Source organism: Callospermophilus lateralis, chromosome 3 (assembly GCF_048772815.1).
Source record: "Callospermophilus lateralis isolate mCalLat2 chromosome 3, mCalLat2.hap1, whole genome shotgun sequence".
Lineage (NCBI taxonomy): Eukaryota > Metazoa > Chordata > Mammalia > Rodentia > Sciuridae > Callospermophilus > Callospermophilus lateralis.
This window is the reverse complement of record NC_135307.1, coordinates 134,056,658-134,072,240: the sequence shown is the minus strand read 5'-3', so window position 1 is coordinate 134,072,240 and position 15,583 is coordinate 134,056,658. Positions and strand designations below refer to the sequence as shown.

Genomic DNA, 15,583 nt, shown 5'->3' with positions numbered 1-15,583 from the left:
GAAGCGCTGGGTTCCATCCTCGGCACCACATAAAAATGAAATAAAGATATTGTGTCCACCTACAACTAAAAAATAAATAAAAAGAAAAAAAAACCCTAAAATTAAAAAAGCACCATAAGAACTAGAACAAAATCCATGATGTGGATAAATAATATTCACTTTCTTACTCATCATAAATAGATGGCTGTCTCAGGCTTTGTGAGGATGAAATGATGTAACATATGTAATGGATCTAAAATCTAATAGACAATAAGTCCCTTCACCAGCAAAGTCACTGTCCTCTCAACATTTCTCTTCTCCCAGCATTTTCCTTTGCAGTTTTATACCTCAAATTATTACACAGGGATCCAGATGTATTATCACTAAGTAGAGTAATACTGTTAGTATTTCCCTTATTCTTCCATTAAGGCAGAATCAACGTTTTGGGCCATAATGTCATACTGTTGCCTCATTGTTTAAGTTATTTTTGTATATATTGATATTAGCCTAAATTTCTTTCATCTCTGAAATTCTGTAGTTTGTTCTTAGAACCCATACAAAAATGTTTTTATCTTTTGGGTATTTTTTTTTAGTTATCTCATTTTACTCCACTGTTTTTTTTTGTGTCCTCGTTTTGTTGACTACTGTATCGGTTACCCTTTTCTTCAAATTTGTAATGCATTTCAGTAGTGTATATATTTAGTTCACTTAATAAGATGTCACAGAAGATGAACTCAGAATAAAAATTTATAAAACTCAGAGGTTCCTTGATAAGATCCTCAGATCTGGCAGTGGGAAAGTTCACATTTAAGAATCTTGAGAAAATAGAGCAATCTGAAAGTAAATTTAAATATTTAACAGATACTTAACATATTCAAAGCTGTAAGTGCAGGAATAGAATCTATAAAACAAGAAGAATGAATTAAAAAAAAAGAAAATTTCTTAAAACAAAAACCTCAGTAGATGGTTTAATAAACAAACACAGTTAAAAGAATCAGTAAAGTTGAATACAAAGCTATATTATTATTTAATAATATATAACAGAAAAATAATCTAAATCACAGATTGTAAAGAGGTGGGAAATATGAAGAATGTTTACAGCCTGTGGAGAGTACTTTGATAAAAGAGTGTCTTAAGCACATAGAAGAACATTCATAGATATTAGTTATGTTGAGTACTAGAGCACAAAGAAAACTTGGTAGACCCCATAAGAGAAATATTTCATACCATGCTCTGATGACAGTGCAGTAAAACTGGAAATGAAAAATGAAACCACAAAGGTCTTTCCACCCTGACTAAAATACAACTAAATAACTCAAGTGAAAAGAGATATATAAATAAATTACAGGATTTCTGAAAAAAATGATGATAATGAAAACACTACAAATCAGAATCCTTGAGCTGGGCATGGTAGTGCATGCCTGTAATCTTAATCTCAGGAGGCTGAGACAGAAAGATCATGAGTTCAAAGTGAGCCTTAGTAACTTAGGCCGTAAGTAACTTAGGGAGACGCTGTCTCAAGTCATAAAAAGGGGGTTGGGGCTGTAGCTCAGTTGTAAAGTGCTTGCCTAGCATGTGTGAGGCATTGGGTTTGATCCTTAGCATTGCATAAAAATAAATACAGGCATGCTGTTCGTCTACAACTAAGGAAAAAAAAAATTAGAAGGGTGGGGGATGTAGCTCAGTGGTAAAACACCTCTGGGTTAAATTCCTGAACCCCCCCCCCCAAAAAAAAATCTTTGAAATATTGTTAAATATCACATATATTAATAAAAATAAAGTGAAAATGAAATTGTGGGAGCTGGGGTTGTGGCTCAGTGGAAGAGTGCTTGCCTAGCATGCACAAGGCACTGGGTTTGATCCTCAGCACCACATAAATGTAAAATAAAAATATTGTGTCCAATTAAAACTAAAAAATAAATATTAAAAAAATTGTGAACTCAAAAAACTAGAAAAAAGAGCTTTAAACAATAATAAGCCATAAAAACTACTGTTGGTCCACTTTTCCTCTTGCGCTATGACAAAAATACCTAACAAGAAAACTTGTAGGACGAAAAAATATTTTAGGCTCACAGTTTTCAGAGGTTCCGTCTATGGACAACCCACTATATTGCTTTGGACCTGAGGGTAAGGCAGAGCATGACTAGGTAAGTGAATGATGGAGGAAAGCTACTTAGCTCATGGCAGCCAAGGAGGAGAGTATAAGGGACAAAATATAATCCCCAAGGGCATCCCCTAGTAACCTACTTCCAGCTACACCCTACCTGCTTAGTTACCAACCAGTAATCCATTCAAGTTCTTGATTCACCATATGGGTTAACCATTGATGTAGGTTAATTTCTGAAAATTCTTGCATTGTCACATGAACTTTTAAGGGGAACATCTCATAAACCATAACAACGGCTAAAAATAGAAATGGAAATTAATATATAATAGAAAAATAATAGATCAGACTAATCAAGAATTCTTGTTCTTTGAAAGAAAAACCATTAAAAATTTTAATCAAAACAATGGAGTAAAGAAAAAACTAAAAAGCCACAAAATAAGAAATGATGAGACAAGTTGTTTATATGAATGCAGCAAAAAAAAATCTCAAAAAATAAGACTACTCTGTCTATGCACATAAATTTGAAACTCTGGAGGAAATTGATAATTTCTTAGTCACATACAGCTTGATAAAATTGACCCAATTTGGGATGAAAAATATAACCAGGCCAGTTTCCATAGAAAAAAAAGAATATTATCAAGGAATTATTTCACCCAGGGCCATGTAGTTGCTATTTTCCCCTCTGGGGATCAAACCAAGGTCCTTGTGCTTGCTAGCAGGTGCTCTCCACTGAACTATGCTCCAGTCCAGGGTCCAAATAGTTTCATAGGAGACTTCTAACAAAGTTTTAGAGATCAGAAAGACAGTCTTAAGACTACATAAATTGTTTCAGAGCTTAAATAATGAAGGAAGACTTCTAAAATCTTGGAATCGAGTGTAACTTTCATACCCTAATACGTGATAAAGATAGTGTAAAAAAGGATATCATGAGCTAATTTCACAAATATTGACAAAAAAATTCCTAAATATCAGGACAGATTTCAACACCATATTAAAAAAACAATACTCCAGCTGGGTGGGCATGGTGGCATATGCCTGTAATCTCAGGGGCTGAGAAGTTCAAAGCCAGCCTCAGTGAAAGTGAGGTGCTAAGCAACTCAGTGAGATCTCTGAATAAAGTACAAAAAAGGGTTGGGAATGTGGCTCAGTGAGTGCCCTGTACCAAAAATAAAAAAACAACATGCCGTGATCTGGTGTAGGTTTGTTTTTGTTTTGGTACTAGGGATTGAGCCCAGGGGCACTTTACCACTGAGCTACATCTTTTTTTTTTTTTTTTTTCATTCAATCAATCATTCAACCCATTTTTTTTTTTATTTTGAGAAAAGACCTAAGTTGCTTAGGGCCTTGCTAAGTTGCTGAGTTGGCTTTGAACTTGTAATCCTACCTCATTCCTGAGTTACTGGAATTATAGATGTACACCACTGTGCCTATCTCTGGAGGGTTTTAATGGCAAGAATAAAGGTTATCTCAATATTAGAAAGTGTGTTACTATAAAGACCTTATGATTTAGATCAGAGAAAACCTTTGACAAAACTCAGCAACCATTCCTAATAAAAACTTGAGACCACAGGAATGGGGTGGCTTTTTCCTTAATATGATAAAACATAGATGCTGAAAGTTGTAGATGGACACAATACCTTTATTTACTTATTTTCATGTGGGGCTGAGTATCAAACTCAGTGCTTTACAGGTGCTAGGCAAGCGCTCTAACACTGAGCCATGACTCCAGCCCCTAGAATGAGAATCTTAATGGGAGACTGTAGAAGCTTTTCTATTAAGGCCAGGAACAAAGCCATGATGCTGCTGTCTCCACTGTGGTTTAATGTAGATCTGGTTGTTCTGATCTGTTAGTTAATACAGTTAGCCTAGAGAAGGTGTATACTTGGGAACCCCTGGGGAATCAGTGATAAAAATCATCTATAAACAATTCATCAAGGTAGCAGAATATAAAATAAATATGTAAAAATCAATAGTATTCCTACATACAATAGCCAGTTAAAAGGTATAGTGAAAGAAAAAGTCACATTTATGATAGTAATACAAAAGGTAAAGTGGTAATAAACTTAAGAAATATCTCTTCCCGTATGAAGAAAACTATAAAACACATAAAAGATGTAAAAATAGACAACTGGAAAGATATCGTTTATTCTTGTTTAGGGAATATCAGTCTCATCAAGATGTCAGTTTTCCCTGAGTTAATTTATGAATTTGATGCTTTGAGGTTTGAAATTCCAGTGAGCTATTTTGTGAAATTAGGTTAACTGACTATAAAAATCATGTAGGAAAATAAACACAGGAATAGTTAAGGAAAACACTAAAGAGTTTTGAGGAAGGACTAACCCTATCAAATACCAAACACCATAAAAACTTCTATAATTGAGGGTGGTACTGATGCATGAATAGATGATCAGATAATGGAATACAATAGCAAGAACAGAATAAAATATAATGGATAAAATAGATAATGTCTCTTAAATAAATGTCTCAAAATAGACCCAACTATGTAAACTCTAGTGTATGAAAAAATGGCATTTCAAAATACTAGGTTAAAGATAGCCTTTGATAAATGTTGAAACAGCTGTGTAGACATTGGTAAAATTAGACCAACCCTCACAATATTTGAGAGTGAGCTCCAAATTAGTCAAAAGGTCTACATGTAAAAATCAAATCTATGGGGCTGAGGTTGTGGCTCAGCGGCAGAGCGCTTGCCTAGCATGTTCGAGGACCTGGGTTCAATTCTCAGCACAACATAAAAATAAATAAAAGTATTATGTCCAACTGCAACTAAAAAATAAACATTAAAAAAAATCTAAATACATAGTAGATGAAGACATAATTAATTCCTCTTTCGCCTCAGGGCAAGGAAAAGCCTTCTATGGCTCAACATCTAGAGGCAATAAAAGATTGACATATTTGTCTACATATAAATTTAAGTTTGCCTGGCTAAAAATAGCATCAACTGAATAAAGATAACTGACAAAATAATTACAACAAATCACAGCTAAAAATTCAAAATTCCTAATTTATATTAATTTATAATAAGAGAAGATTTAATCCTATAGAAAAAAGACACAGAATAATCACAGAAACATGTAAAAATGGCCTTCAACACTCATAGCAGGAGAAATATAAAACATAATGTTTCTCTGTAGAAACTGAACTACTTGACAACAAGCTGGCTAGCAAGGTGATGTTTGTAGAAATGAAAAGTGATTTGACCTTTATTAGGATTTGGTAATAGTTTTAAAAAACTACATAAGTATTTGCATCCAACCCAGTTATCCCTCATTTCTAGGAATTTACCCTAAAGGTATACCTCCAAATAGACTTGTAGACCAGTGGTACAGAATAGAGGACACAGAGACAAACCCACATAACTACAGTTATCTTATATTAAACAAAGGCGCCCAAAAGATACATTGGAGAAAAGATAGCCTCTTCAACAAATGGTGCTGGGAAAACTGGACATCCATATGCAACAAAATCAAATTAAACCCCTCTCTCTTACAATGCACAAAACTCAACTCTGAGTGGATCAAGGACCTAGGAAATGTGTTTGTATATACATACTTTTGCTTGTGTATTGTTGTATGTATGTGTATATGCATCCATATTTTTCCTAAGCTTTCCACTGAAAGAACCAAAAAGCAAAGATGCCACAGTAGCCATAAGCACATGTTTTCATCTAATTATTTGCTCTCTGATAATCATTCCCCACTCAAGGGAACCAGGCATTTCAGAGAAATGGTAGATTTCATGGGTGCGCAGGATGGATACAAGATGAACTTGGAAAACTTTACTGACCAGGAAGTAAGAAGTGCTCAAGACAATGTGGACATGTCACAAGGCCATCTGGAAAGGACTCCCATTGGGCCAGTCTGGGGTTATTATACTAGTAAGTTCAATTGTGAACTACTGGAAAACATTTAGGAGACCTACTAATCTTTTGTTTTGTTTATTTTTGGTGCTGGGAATCAAACCCAGGGCCTTGTGCATGCAAGGCAAGCACTCTACCAACTGAGCTATACCCCCAGTCCCCATTCTGATCATTTTTTTAAAATGAAGAAAAGGGAGATCACTTGCTTACAGTGCTAGAGTTGGAAAATCAGCATTTTGCAATCACGATGACAAGGTTATCAGGTGAGATGTATCAGTAGATGCTCAATTCCAGGGTTTTTAAAATTTATTTGTTCTGGTTACCAGGATTGAACACCACGGTCACTTAACCAAAGAGCCACATCCCCAGCCATTTTTATTTTGAGATAGGGTCTTGCTAAGTTGCTTAGGACTTCACTAAGTTGCTGAGACTGGCGTAGAACTCAAGATGGTCCTTAGCCTTCTGAGCCACTGGGATTGCCTGTCTTATTGGTGCATTCCAGCTGTATATAATGGTGGAATTCATTATTGTTATTCATATGTGCACACCGATGTTTTGTTTTTTTCTGGGGGAGAGGTACCAGGGATTGATCTCAACGGGCACTCAATGTCTCACTGTTGCTGAGTCTGGCTTTGAACTTTTGAACCTCTTGATTCAGTCTCTCAAGCTGCTGGGATTACAGGAATGTACCATCATGCCTGGCTGATTTTTTTTTTTTTTTTTTAATGTTTTCTTAATGTTTTAGAATTCCATATCATGCATACTTGTCCTTTTTCCGTGATCTGTAGTCCGCAACAATTCTCAGCTTTTCCTTGTCACTATTGTTTTTTTGCTTTGTTTTGTTTTTTATTTTTATTTTCATTATTATTTGTTGTTTCTAGTTATACAAGACAGTGGAATATATTTTGACATACATGCATTCTTGTGATTGTACGTAAGAGTCACACTGGTTATGTATTCATATAGGAATATAAGAAAGTAATGTTTGATTCATTCTACTGTCTTTCTTATTCCCAACCTCTCTTCCCTTCATTTTCCTTTGTCTAATCCAGAGTACTTCTACACCCCCCTCCATGTGTGTTAGCATCCACATATCAGAGAGAATATACCTCCTCTTTGTTTTTTTTGGGTTTGGCTTATTTCACTTAGCATGATAGTCTCTAGTTCCGTGCATTTAATGGCAAATGCCAAAATTTCATTTTTCTTTATGGCTGAGTAATATTCCTGTGTGTGTATGTATGTGTGTGTGTGTGTGTGTATGTGTATCTGTCTGTATGTGTGTATAATCACATTTTCCTTAACCATTCATCTGTTGAAGGGCAAAGGGCACCTAGTTTGGTTTATAGCTTAGCTATTGTGAATTGAGCTTCTATAAACATGATGTGGATGGGTCATTATAGCATGCTGATTTTAAGTCCTTTGAGTATATGCTGAGGAGTAGAATAACTGGGTCAAATGGTGGTTCCATTCCAGGTTTTCTGAGGAATATCCATACTGCTTTCCAAAATGGTTGCACTGTTTGCAGTCACACCAGCAATGCATAAGTGTACCTTTTTCCTACATCCTTGCCAATACTTATTGTTACTTGTATTCTTGGTAATTGCCATTCTGACTGGAGTGAGATGAAATCTCAGTGAAGTTTTAATTTGCATTTCTCTACTTGCTAGAGAAGTTGAGCATTTTTTTTGTGTTGACCAGTTATATTTTTTCTGGGAAGTGTCTGTTCAGTTCCTTTGCCCATTTATTGGTTGGGTAATTTGTTTTTTGGTGTTAAGTATTTTGAGTTTTTGTGTATTCTGGAGATTAATGCTTCATCTGAGGTGCAGGTGGCAAAGATTTTCTCCCATTTTGTAGGTTCTCTCTTCACATTCTTGATTGTTTCCTTTGCTATGAAGCTTTTTAGTTTGATACCATCCCGTTTATTGATTTTTTATTTTATTTCTTGCACTTTAGGAATCTTGTTGAAGAATTTGGTTCCTAAGCAGGCATGATGGAGATTTAGGCCTACTTTTTCGTCCTTTTACTGCTTAGGTCCTTGATCCTTGAGTCGAATTTTGTGCTGGGAGAGATAGGGATTTAATTTCATTTTGCTACATGTGGATTTCCAGTTTTCGCAGCCCATTTGTTGAAGAGGCACTCTTTTCTCCCAATGAATGTTTATGGCACCTTTATCTAGTATGTGATAACTGTATTTATGTGGGTTTCTCTCTGTGTCTTCTATTCTATGCCATTGGTCTTCATGTCTTGTTTTGGTGTCAGTACCATGCTGTTTTTGTTACTATAGCTCTATAGTATAATTTAAGGTCTGGTATTTGTGATGCCTCCTGCTTCACTTTTCTTGGTGAGGATAGATTTGGCTATTCTAGGCCTCTTGTTTTTCTAAATGAATTCCATGACTGCTTTTTCTGTTCCTATGAAGAACCTCACTGAAATTTTAATAGGAATTACATTAAATCCATGTAACACTTTTTGGTAGTATGGCCATTTTGACAATATTAATTCTGACTATCCAGTATCTTTTCATTTTCTAAGTCTTCTTTAATTTTTTCTTTAACTTTTTATAGTTTTTATTGTAGAGGCCTTTCTCCTCTTTTGTTAGATTGACTCCCAAATATTATATATTTTTTCGAGGCTATTGTGAATTGGGTAGTTTTCCTGTTTTCTCTTTCAGTTTAACATTACTGATGTTTAGGAACACAGTTGATTTTATGGGTGTTAATTTTATATCCTGCTATTTTGATGAATTAATTTATGTCACTCTTGATCTTGAGAGTCATGGAGAGTATTCATAAGTTATTATTTTTTTTAATGTCTTAGAGTCTGTTTGCTATGGTCTAATTATTAGGCTAATTATTATTAGGCCCTATATCCCAGATGAAAGGATCACAAAAATGGTGATGCCCTTCTCAGTATATATCACTGGGCTCATGATTATCATTCCTGGTAATATTAACTTTAATAACCTGGCAGAGGTAGTTTGTGCTGGGCTATTCCATCATATAGAGGGGAAATTAGATGAGTGGCAAGATGATTGCATGGTTTTAAAGTGTGTCCTTACAAATTTCTTACTGGTTGCAAAAAGAGGGGGGAATAATTGTAAAGTAGGGAACTCTGGCAACACACCTTACTAATTAGAATTGATATCCCAAGTGACGGACAGATAGATACCATGTGCCTCCTCATGTGATCCTCTGAGAATACACTATCACCTGTGTTCCAGTTAAGATTCCATGAACTCAGTCTAACCATGTGGAAATATCAGACTATACAAAATAAGAATTTATTTTTGTGATGCTAGAAATCAAACCCAGGACCTTGTACATGCTGGCAAGTGCTCTACCACTGAGCTATACTTCCAGCCCTTTTTTTCTTTTTCAATTTATACTTTATTTGGACTGTGCTGTAAACTTGGTAGTTCTAGATTGCCAGTGACAAGAAAAATTTTACAGGCTTCTAAAGTAACAAGAATACTTAATCTTAGTCTACTTGTAATTTTTAAATGAAGTTAAAAGCATTACTGAGCCAGGCATCAATGGCACACACCTGTGAGCCCAGCTACTAGGGAGGCTGAGGCAGTAGGATCACAAGTTTGAGGCCATTTTGGGCATCTTAGCAAGACAATATCTAAAAATAAAAAGATCTAGAGATTTACTTCAGTAGTAGAGCGCTTGTTTAGGATGTGTGGAGTCCTGGGTTCATTCCCCAGTACCAAACAGCACAGCTATATAAAGTTTAAGAGGAAGATTGAAGATATGATAAATTGAGGGAGAAGGAAAGGAAGTAGGGGGCAGAGGGAAAAGAAGTTAACATTTGTTGAATGCCTGTTGTAAACTAAACTCTATGTAAGGTCCTCTAGTCATCATCTTAGTTCTTTGAGCAAAGGAAATGATCTCATGTAACAGTTTAAATAACTAACCTGAGGTTATATGGCTGGTAGATGGCATAGCTAGAATTCTTAGCTCAGGTCTTCTAATTCTGGGTACAGCTTTTTTATTTTCTATGCCATACTGACTTGTGTTGAAACTGAACGTTTTGGAAAAACCTCAAGAGTTTCTCAACCTTGGCATTGTTTGAATTTTGAACTGGATAATAATTTCTTGTGGTCAGCTGTTCTGTGGATTATGAGATGTTTAGTAGGGTTCCTGGTATCTGTTTACTAGATTCCAGTAGCACCCTTTCATTGTGATGTCAGAAATGTCTCCAGACATTGTCTAGTTTCTCCTGGAGGACAATAATCATCCCTGAGAACCAGTTCTCATTTGGAGAGTTCAGACAAAAGCAGTCAGATACTTTCTTATACCTTTAAGAAAGGAGAGATGGCCTCTGGTTAGGAAGACCACATTTATGTAGGTGAGGTAGAGATCAAATTCATTGTTTATTATTAGTCTTGACTTCTGGGACACTCCTCTCTCTGGGTTGTCCTCGTGGGTAACTGACTTCACTTGCTTTGCTCGTCTCCCACTGCTTCCCCTTGTATAACTTTTTGTTTTAATGACTAACTGTTGGTGTTTATCTTGTCTTCAAGTTAATATTCCTGGATATTCTTATCTATTTCCATGGAACTCTCCTGTGGGGTCCATTTGGATATATCTAGTTGTTTACTTGGCATCTCCACTTGAATATCTCAGAGTAGTGGTTTGGAGCCCATGAAAGACCTGCTGAATCAGAAACTGTGGGTAGAGCCCAGAAATCTCTTTTGGTAATCTTCAAGGTGATTTAGATCTCAAAATTTCACCATTTTCTTTGGATGTTATCATCATCCATCCATTTAGTTGCTTAAGCCATAAATTTAGGAGTTTTTGTTGGTTATACCCCTTCCCTACCAAGTTATGAAGAATTTCTATTCCTAGTTTTGGGATATATTTTGAAATTATCTACTTTTCTTCATCTCCTGTACTAGTATGCTAAGGCTGTGTTAGAAAATACCACAAACTGGATGGCTCAAATAAATGCAGTTTTTTTCAAGGTTCTGAAAACTAGCAGTCCAAGATCAAGGTATTGGCAGGGTTGGTTCCTTTTGAGGGCTGTGAGAATCTATTCTGCCTCCCTCTTCCAGTCTCTGCAGGTTTGATGGCAGTCTTTGATGTTCCTTGACACCTGCTTTCTGTCTTTGTCTTCCCTTGACATTCTCCCTGTGTACATGTTGTCTATGTCCAGATTTCCCCCTTTTTAAAGGGTATCAGTCCCATCTCACTTCAGTAAGAATGGCAGCCATTATGAAGTCAGACAATAACCAGTGCTTGTGAGGATGTGGAGAAAAAGGTACACTCATACATTGCTGGTGAGACTGCAAATTGGTGCAGCCAATTTGGAAAGCAGTATAGAGAGTCCTTGGAAAGCTGGGAATGGAACCACCATTTGACCCAGCTATTCCCCTTCTGGGACTATACCCAGAAGACTTAAAAACAGCGTACTACAGGGACACAGCCACATCAATGTTTATAGCAGCACAATTCACAATAGCTAGACTGTGGAACCAACCTAGATGCCCCTCAATGGATGAATGGATAAAAAAAAAAAGTGGCATTTATACACAATGGAATATTACTCAGCACTAAAAAATAACAAGATCATGGCATTTGCAGGGAAATGGATGGCATTAGAGCAGATTATTCTATGTGAAGTTAGCCAATCACTAAAAAAGGCCGAATATCTTCTCTGATATAAGAGGGGTGACTCAAAATGGGGTAGGGAGGAAGAGCATGAGAAGATGATTACCACTAAAAAGGGAAGAGAGGTGGGAGGGAAAGGGAGAGAGAAGGGGAATTGCACGGAAGATGGAAGGAGACCCTCATTGTTATACAGAATACATGTATGACGATGTGAGGGGGGAAAAAGTGGGTCACATTAGATTGGGTAGAGAGAAGTGATGGGAGGGGAGGGGAGGGGAAGGGGGGATAGGAAGGACAGCAGAATAAAATAGACATTATTATTGCTGTATGTATATGCATGACTGCATGACCAATGTGATTCTGCAATCTGTACACTCAGAAAAATGAGAAATTATACCCCATCTGATTCAAATGTATAATATGTCAAGATCATTGTACTGTCATGTGTAACTAAAACAAAAAAGGGTATCAGTTACAATGAATTAGGGCTCAAAACAACCTGACTTCCAATTTTGGTCATAGTTTTAGGTGTTTGGGGTTAGAACTTACGAAATTTGAGGTGGCACAGTTTCGTTTATAACATCTCTTCTGCTGACATCTTGATTTTGGCTACTGTTCTTTCTTGCTGGAACATAATAGCAGTCTCCTATCAGATATCCCTGTTTTACTCGTGAATATCCCCACAAGCCATTCTCTACACAAGGAGCAAAATTGACTTCATATCTGTTGTATCACTCCATTTTCCCCCCATTTAGTAACTTCTCTTATCCATAGCCTGTAAAAGTTTTCATAATAATCCTTTGCCTGTTGCTCCAAACTCATCTTCTGGCATTCTTTTTCTTACTACTCTCCACCAATCTTGGTCTTTTTTTCAGGTACTTGAATAGGCCAAGGTCTTTGCTCCTTCAGGGCCTTTGCAGTGATGATACTGCCTACCCTTTTGTAACTAGCTTTTTCTTATCCTCCAAGTCTCTGCTTAAATGTCACTTATATAAGAGAAACTTAAAACTACTCTAACTGAAGTTGCCTCCCTTTTTGAAATTATTGTCTACCTCATCCTTTTGTTTCCATTACATTTTTTTCTGTCATCCTTTCTTCTCCTATTAGAAACCAAGTAAAATTACCATGTGCACATCCCTTGTTCATCCTTGTATTGGCCCTAGAAAGAAGAAAATACACCAAAAATATTTGTTGATGAATTTAATCTCAAAACAATACAATACCAAGTGCTGCTAAGTAAATGTTTGTAGAATAGATTTTAGTCTTGACAGCCATCGATCCTGTTAAGCTCTACCTTGTTCTAAATAAAAATTAAGGCCAGGTGTGGCGCCACATTCCTGTAATTCTAGCAGTTTGGGAGGCTGAGGCAGTTAGGTTGAAGATGGCAAGTTTAAAGCCATCCTTAGCAACTTAACAAGGCCCTAAGAAACTTAGTGAGACCATGTCTCAACAATAGAAAAAGAGCTAGGGTTATGGCTCAGTGGTTGAGTGCCCTTGGGTTTAATCCCTGGTATCCAAAATGTATGTATATTTAATTTTCTATTTTTTTGTAAAGATGGAAGTTATTTCTTTATTTAATAACTTTATTTATTTATATTTTGTGGAACCCAGTACCTCACACATGGGAAGCAAGCACTCCATCACTGAGATACAGTCTCATCCCCTGTATGCTTATTTTCAGGTACTTGAAGTCTCTGAATGATCTGAACCAGACAGATGTGCTTTTTCCATTTTGAGTGTTTAGGTTTTTGGGATAGAGGAGCTGGGACTAGTCTTGTAGCTTTTTCTTTTTTTCTCATTGCAGTTGACTAATCTCCTTCAGAATCAAGCAGTGAAAGGAAATGCTCCTGGAGCACTCCTGAGAGCCATCTTCAAAGGTAATGAGTTAATTAATTTTACTTTTGTTTTACTGTGTTCATTGGTAGATTTGTTTACCTTTGGCAATTATTGCTGCTTTTACTATTTGAAATGCTACTAGAACATATTCTGGTGTTTCACAGAAGCAACTAAAGCAGCAGTTTCCTAAAATACTAAAATAAATTCCTAAAATACTAAAATATTTTATTAAAGGGAGTTGGAGTGGCTACCTGAGATTATATTGTTGATTTCTTCCCTTTTTTGGGGGGGGGTACCAGGGATTGAACTCGGGGGGTTCATGACCACTGAGGCACATTCCCAGCTTTATATTGTATTTTATTTAGAGATGGTGTCTGACTGAGTTGCTTAGCCCCTCACTTTTGGTGAGGCTGGCTTTGAACTTGGGATCTTCCTATCTCAGCCTTGAGCCCCTGGGATTACAGGCATGTGCCACTGCGCCCAACCTCTTATTCATAAAAAGAAATTTCAAAATTGGTTGACTAAACTTTCATGGAAACTTGCAAAATATTTTGTAGAAATACTAGAGAAAAGGGAACGATGGATGATCAGTGGCATTTGATGGTTTATTTGTTAGACAATCCTGGAACAGATTACTAGAACTCCCATTTTGTGACTATATTTAAAAACAGATTTTGGAAAACCTTGCTTTAAATTTGCATGAATTATCAATATTGTGGAAACTACCTTTTTAATCATTTTAGTTCTCTTATTAGGTATATGACCAAAAACTAACTAATGATGACATTTTAAAGACTGAGATATAAGCTGATTGCAGTGGGGCACACCTGTAATTCCAGCTACTCATGAAGTTAAGGAAGGAGGATCACAAGTTCAAGGTCAGCTTGTGCAGCTTAACTGGACCTGTCTCAAAAGAGCCAGGTGGGGCTGGAGATGTGGCTCAAGCGGTAGCGCGCTCGCCTGGCATGCGTGCGGCCCGGGTTCGAGATTCTCAGCACCACATACAAACAAAGATGTTGTGTAAGCCGAATACTAAAAAATAAATATTAAAAAAAATTTCTCTCTCTCTCTCTCTCTCAAAAAAAAAAAAAAAAGAGCCAGGTGGGGAGCACTTGTGTTTTTGTATACCTTTTGGACAAAGACAAGTGCAAAAAAACAGCTTTTTAAAAAAAATTTTTTTTTAGTTGTAGTTGGACACAATATCTTTATTATATTTATTTGTATGTGGTTCTGAGGATCGAACCCAGGGCCTCACATGAGCTAGGCAAGCACTTTACCGCTGAGCCACAATCCCAGCCCAAAACATAGCCTTTTTTGCAACCCAAAACTCATTGTTCAGTTTTAGTTTTGATACATATAAGCAGGACTATTATACCTAAAACAGCTTAATGATGGGATATTGATAACTAAAAAGGCTAGTCTAAGATTAACGGATTGATGAAAAGCACAGGTATTGAGAGAATCTCAGCTATGTTGATTCAATATTCCAGTTTTCATATTGTGATACAGTCAGATGGCTTTTGTCTTCAGAAAATGATTCATGGAGTTGAAAATATATCTTAATGTGTTGGATCATGTTTGCCTGTCGAATTGGCATATTCTACATCTGCACTATTCCTGAGAGTGATAATAGAAATTAGTATGATTTGAACTCATTGATGTTTAAGGAAGGTATCAGCAATCGAGAACCAAACCAATCTACCCCAAAAGTGATCCTAAAGTCAATTACCTGAAGAAATTAGATCCCACATATCTTAGATGGAGAACTATGAAATCATTATCATTGTCCATAATTCAAGTCAAAATAGAAGCCCCCTCTCGGAAAAAAAAAAAAGAATAGTGGCATGGCTGATGGGGCAACTAGATTAAGCATCAGTTTTTTTTTTTCTTTTTTCTTTTTTTTTTTTTTAGTTGTAGTTGGACATAATGCCTTTATTTTATTTATTTTTATGTGGTGCTAAGGATCAAACCCAGTGCTTTGCACGTGCTAGACGAGCACTCTATTGCTGAGCCACAACCCCAGCCCCTAAGCATGTTCTTTAAAAAAGGGCATTGTTGAGATGGACAGTAAAGGAATCACAATGAGAAATTCCTTAAATAAAAATTTATTGTCTTTAAAAAGCTGGGTGATAGGGGGCTGAATAAAGCACTTACCTAGCATGAGTGAGGTGG

At 36.4% G+C, this 15,583-nt stretch overlaps 1 protein-coding gene and 1 pseudogene across 1 annotated transcript in view; both read left to right on the top strand.

Annotated features, from left to right (window-relative positions):
- Positions 1-15,583, top strand: part of Fanci (FA complementation group I) — a 73,951-nt gene that overhangs the window by 1,696 nt on the left and 56,672 nt on the right. Inside the window, exon 3 of the mRNA XM_076851365.2 lies at positions 13,380-13,452. Within this exon, the coding sequence (XP_076707480.2) occupies positions 13,380-13,452 (73 nt within the window). The remainder of the gene's footprint in view (positions 1-13,379; positions 13,453-15,583) is intronic.
- Positions 14,675-14,782, top strand: LOC143396157 (small nucleolar RNA SNORA40; annotated as a pseudogene).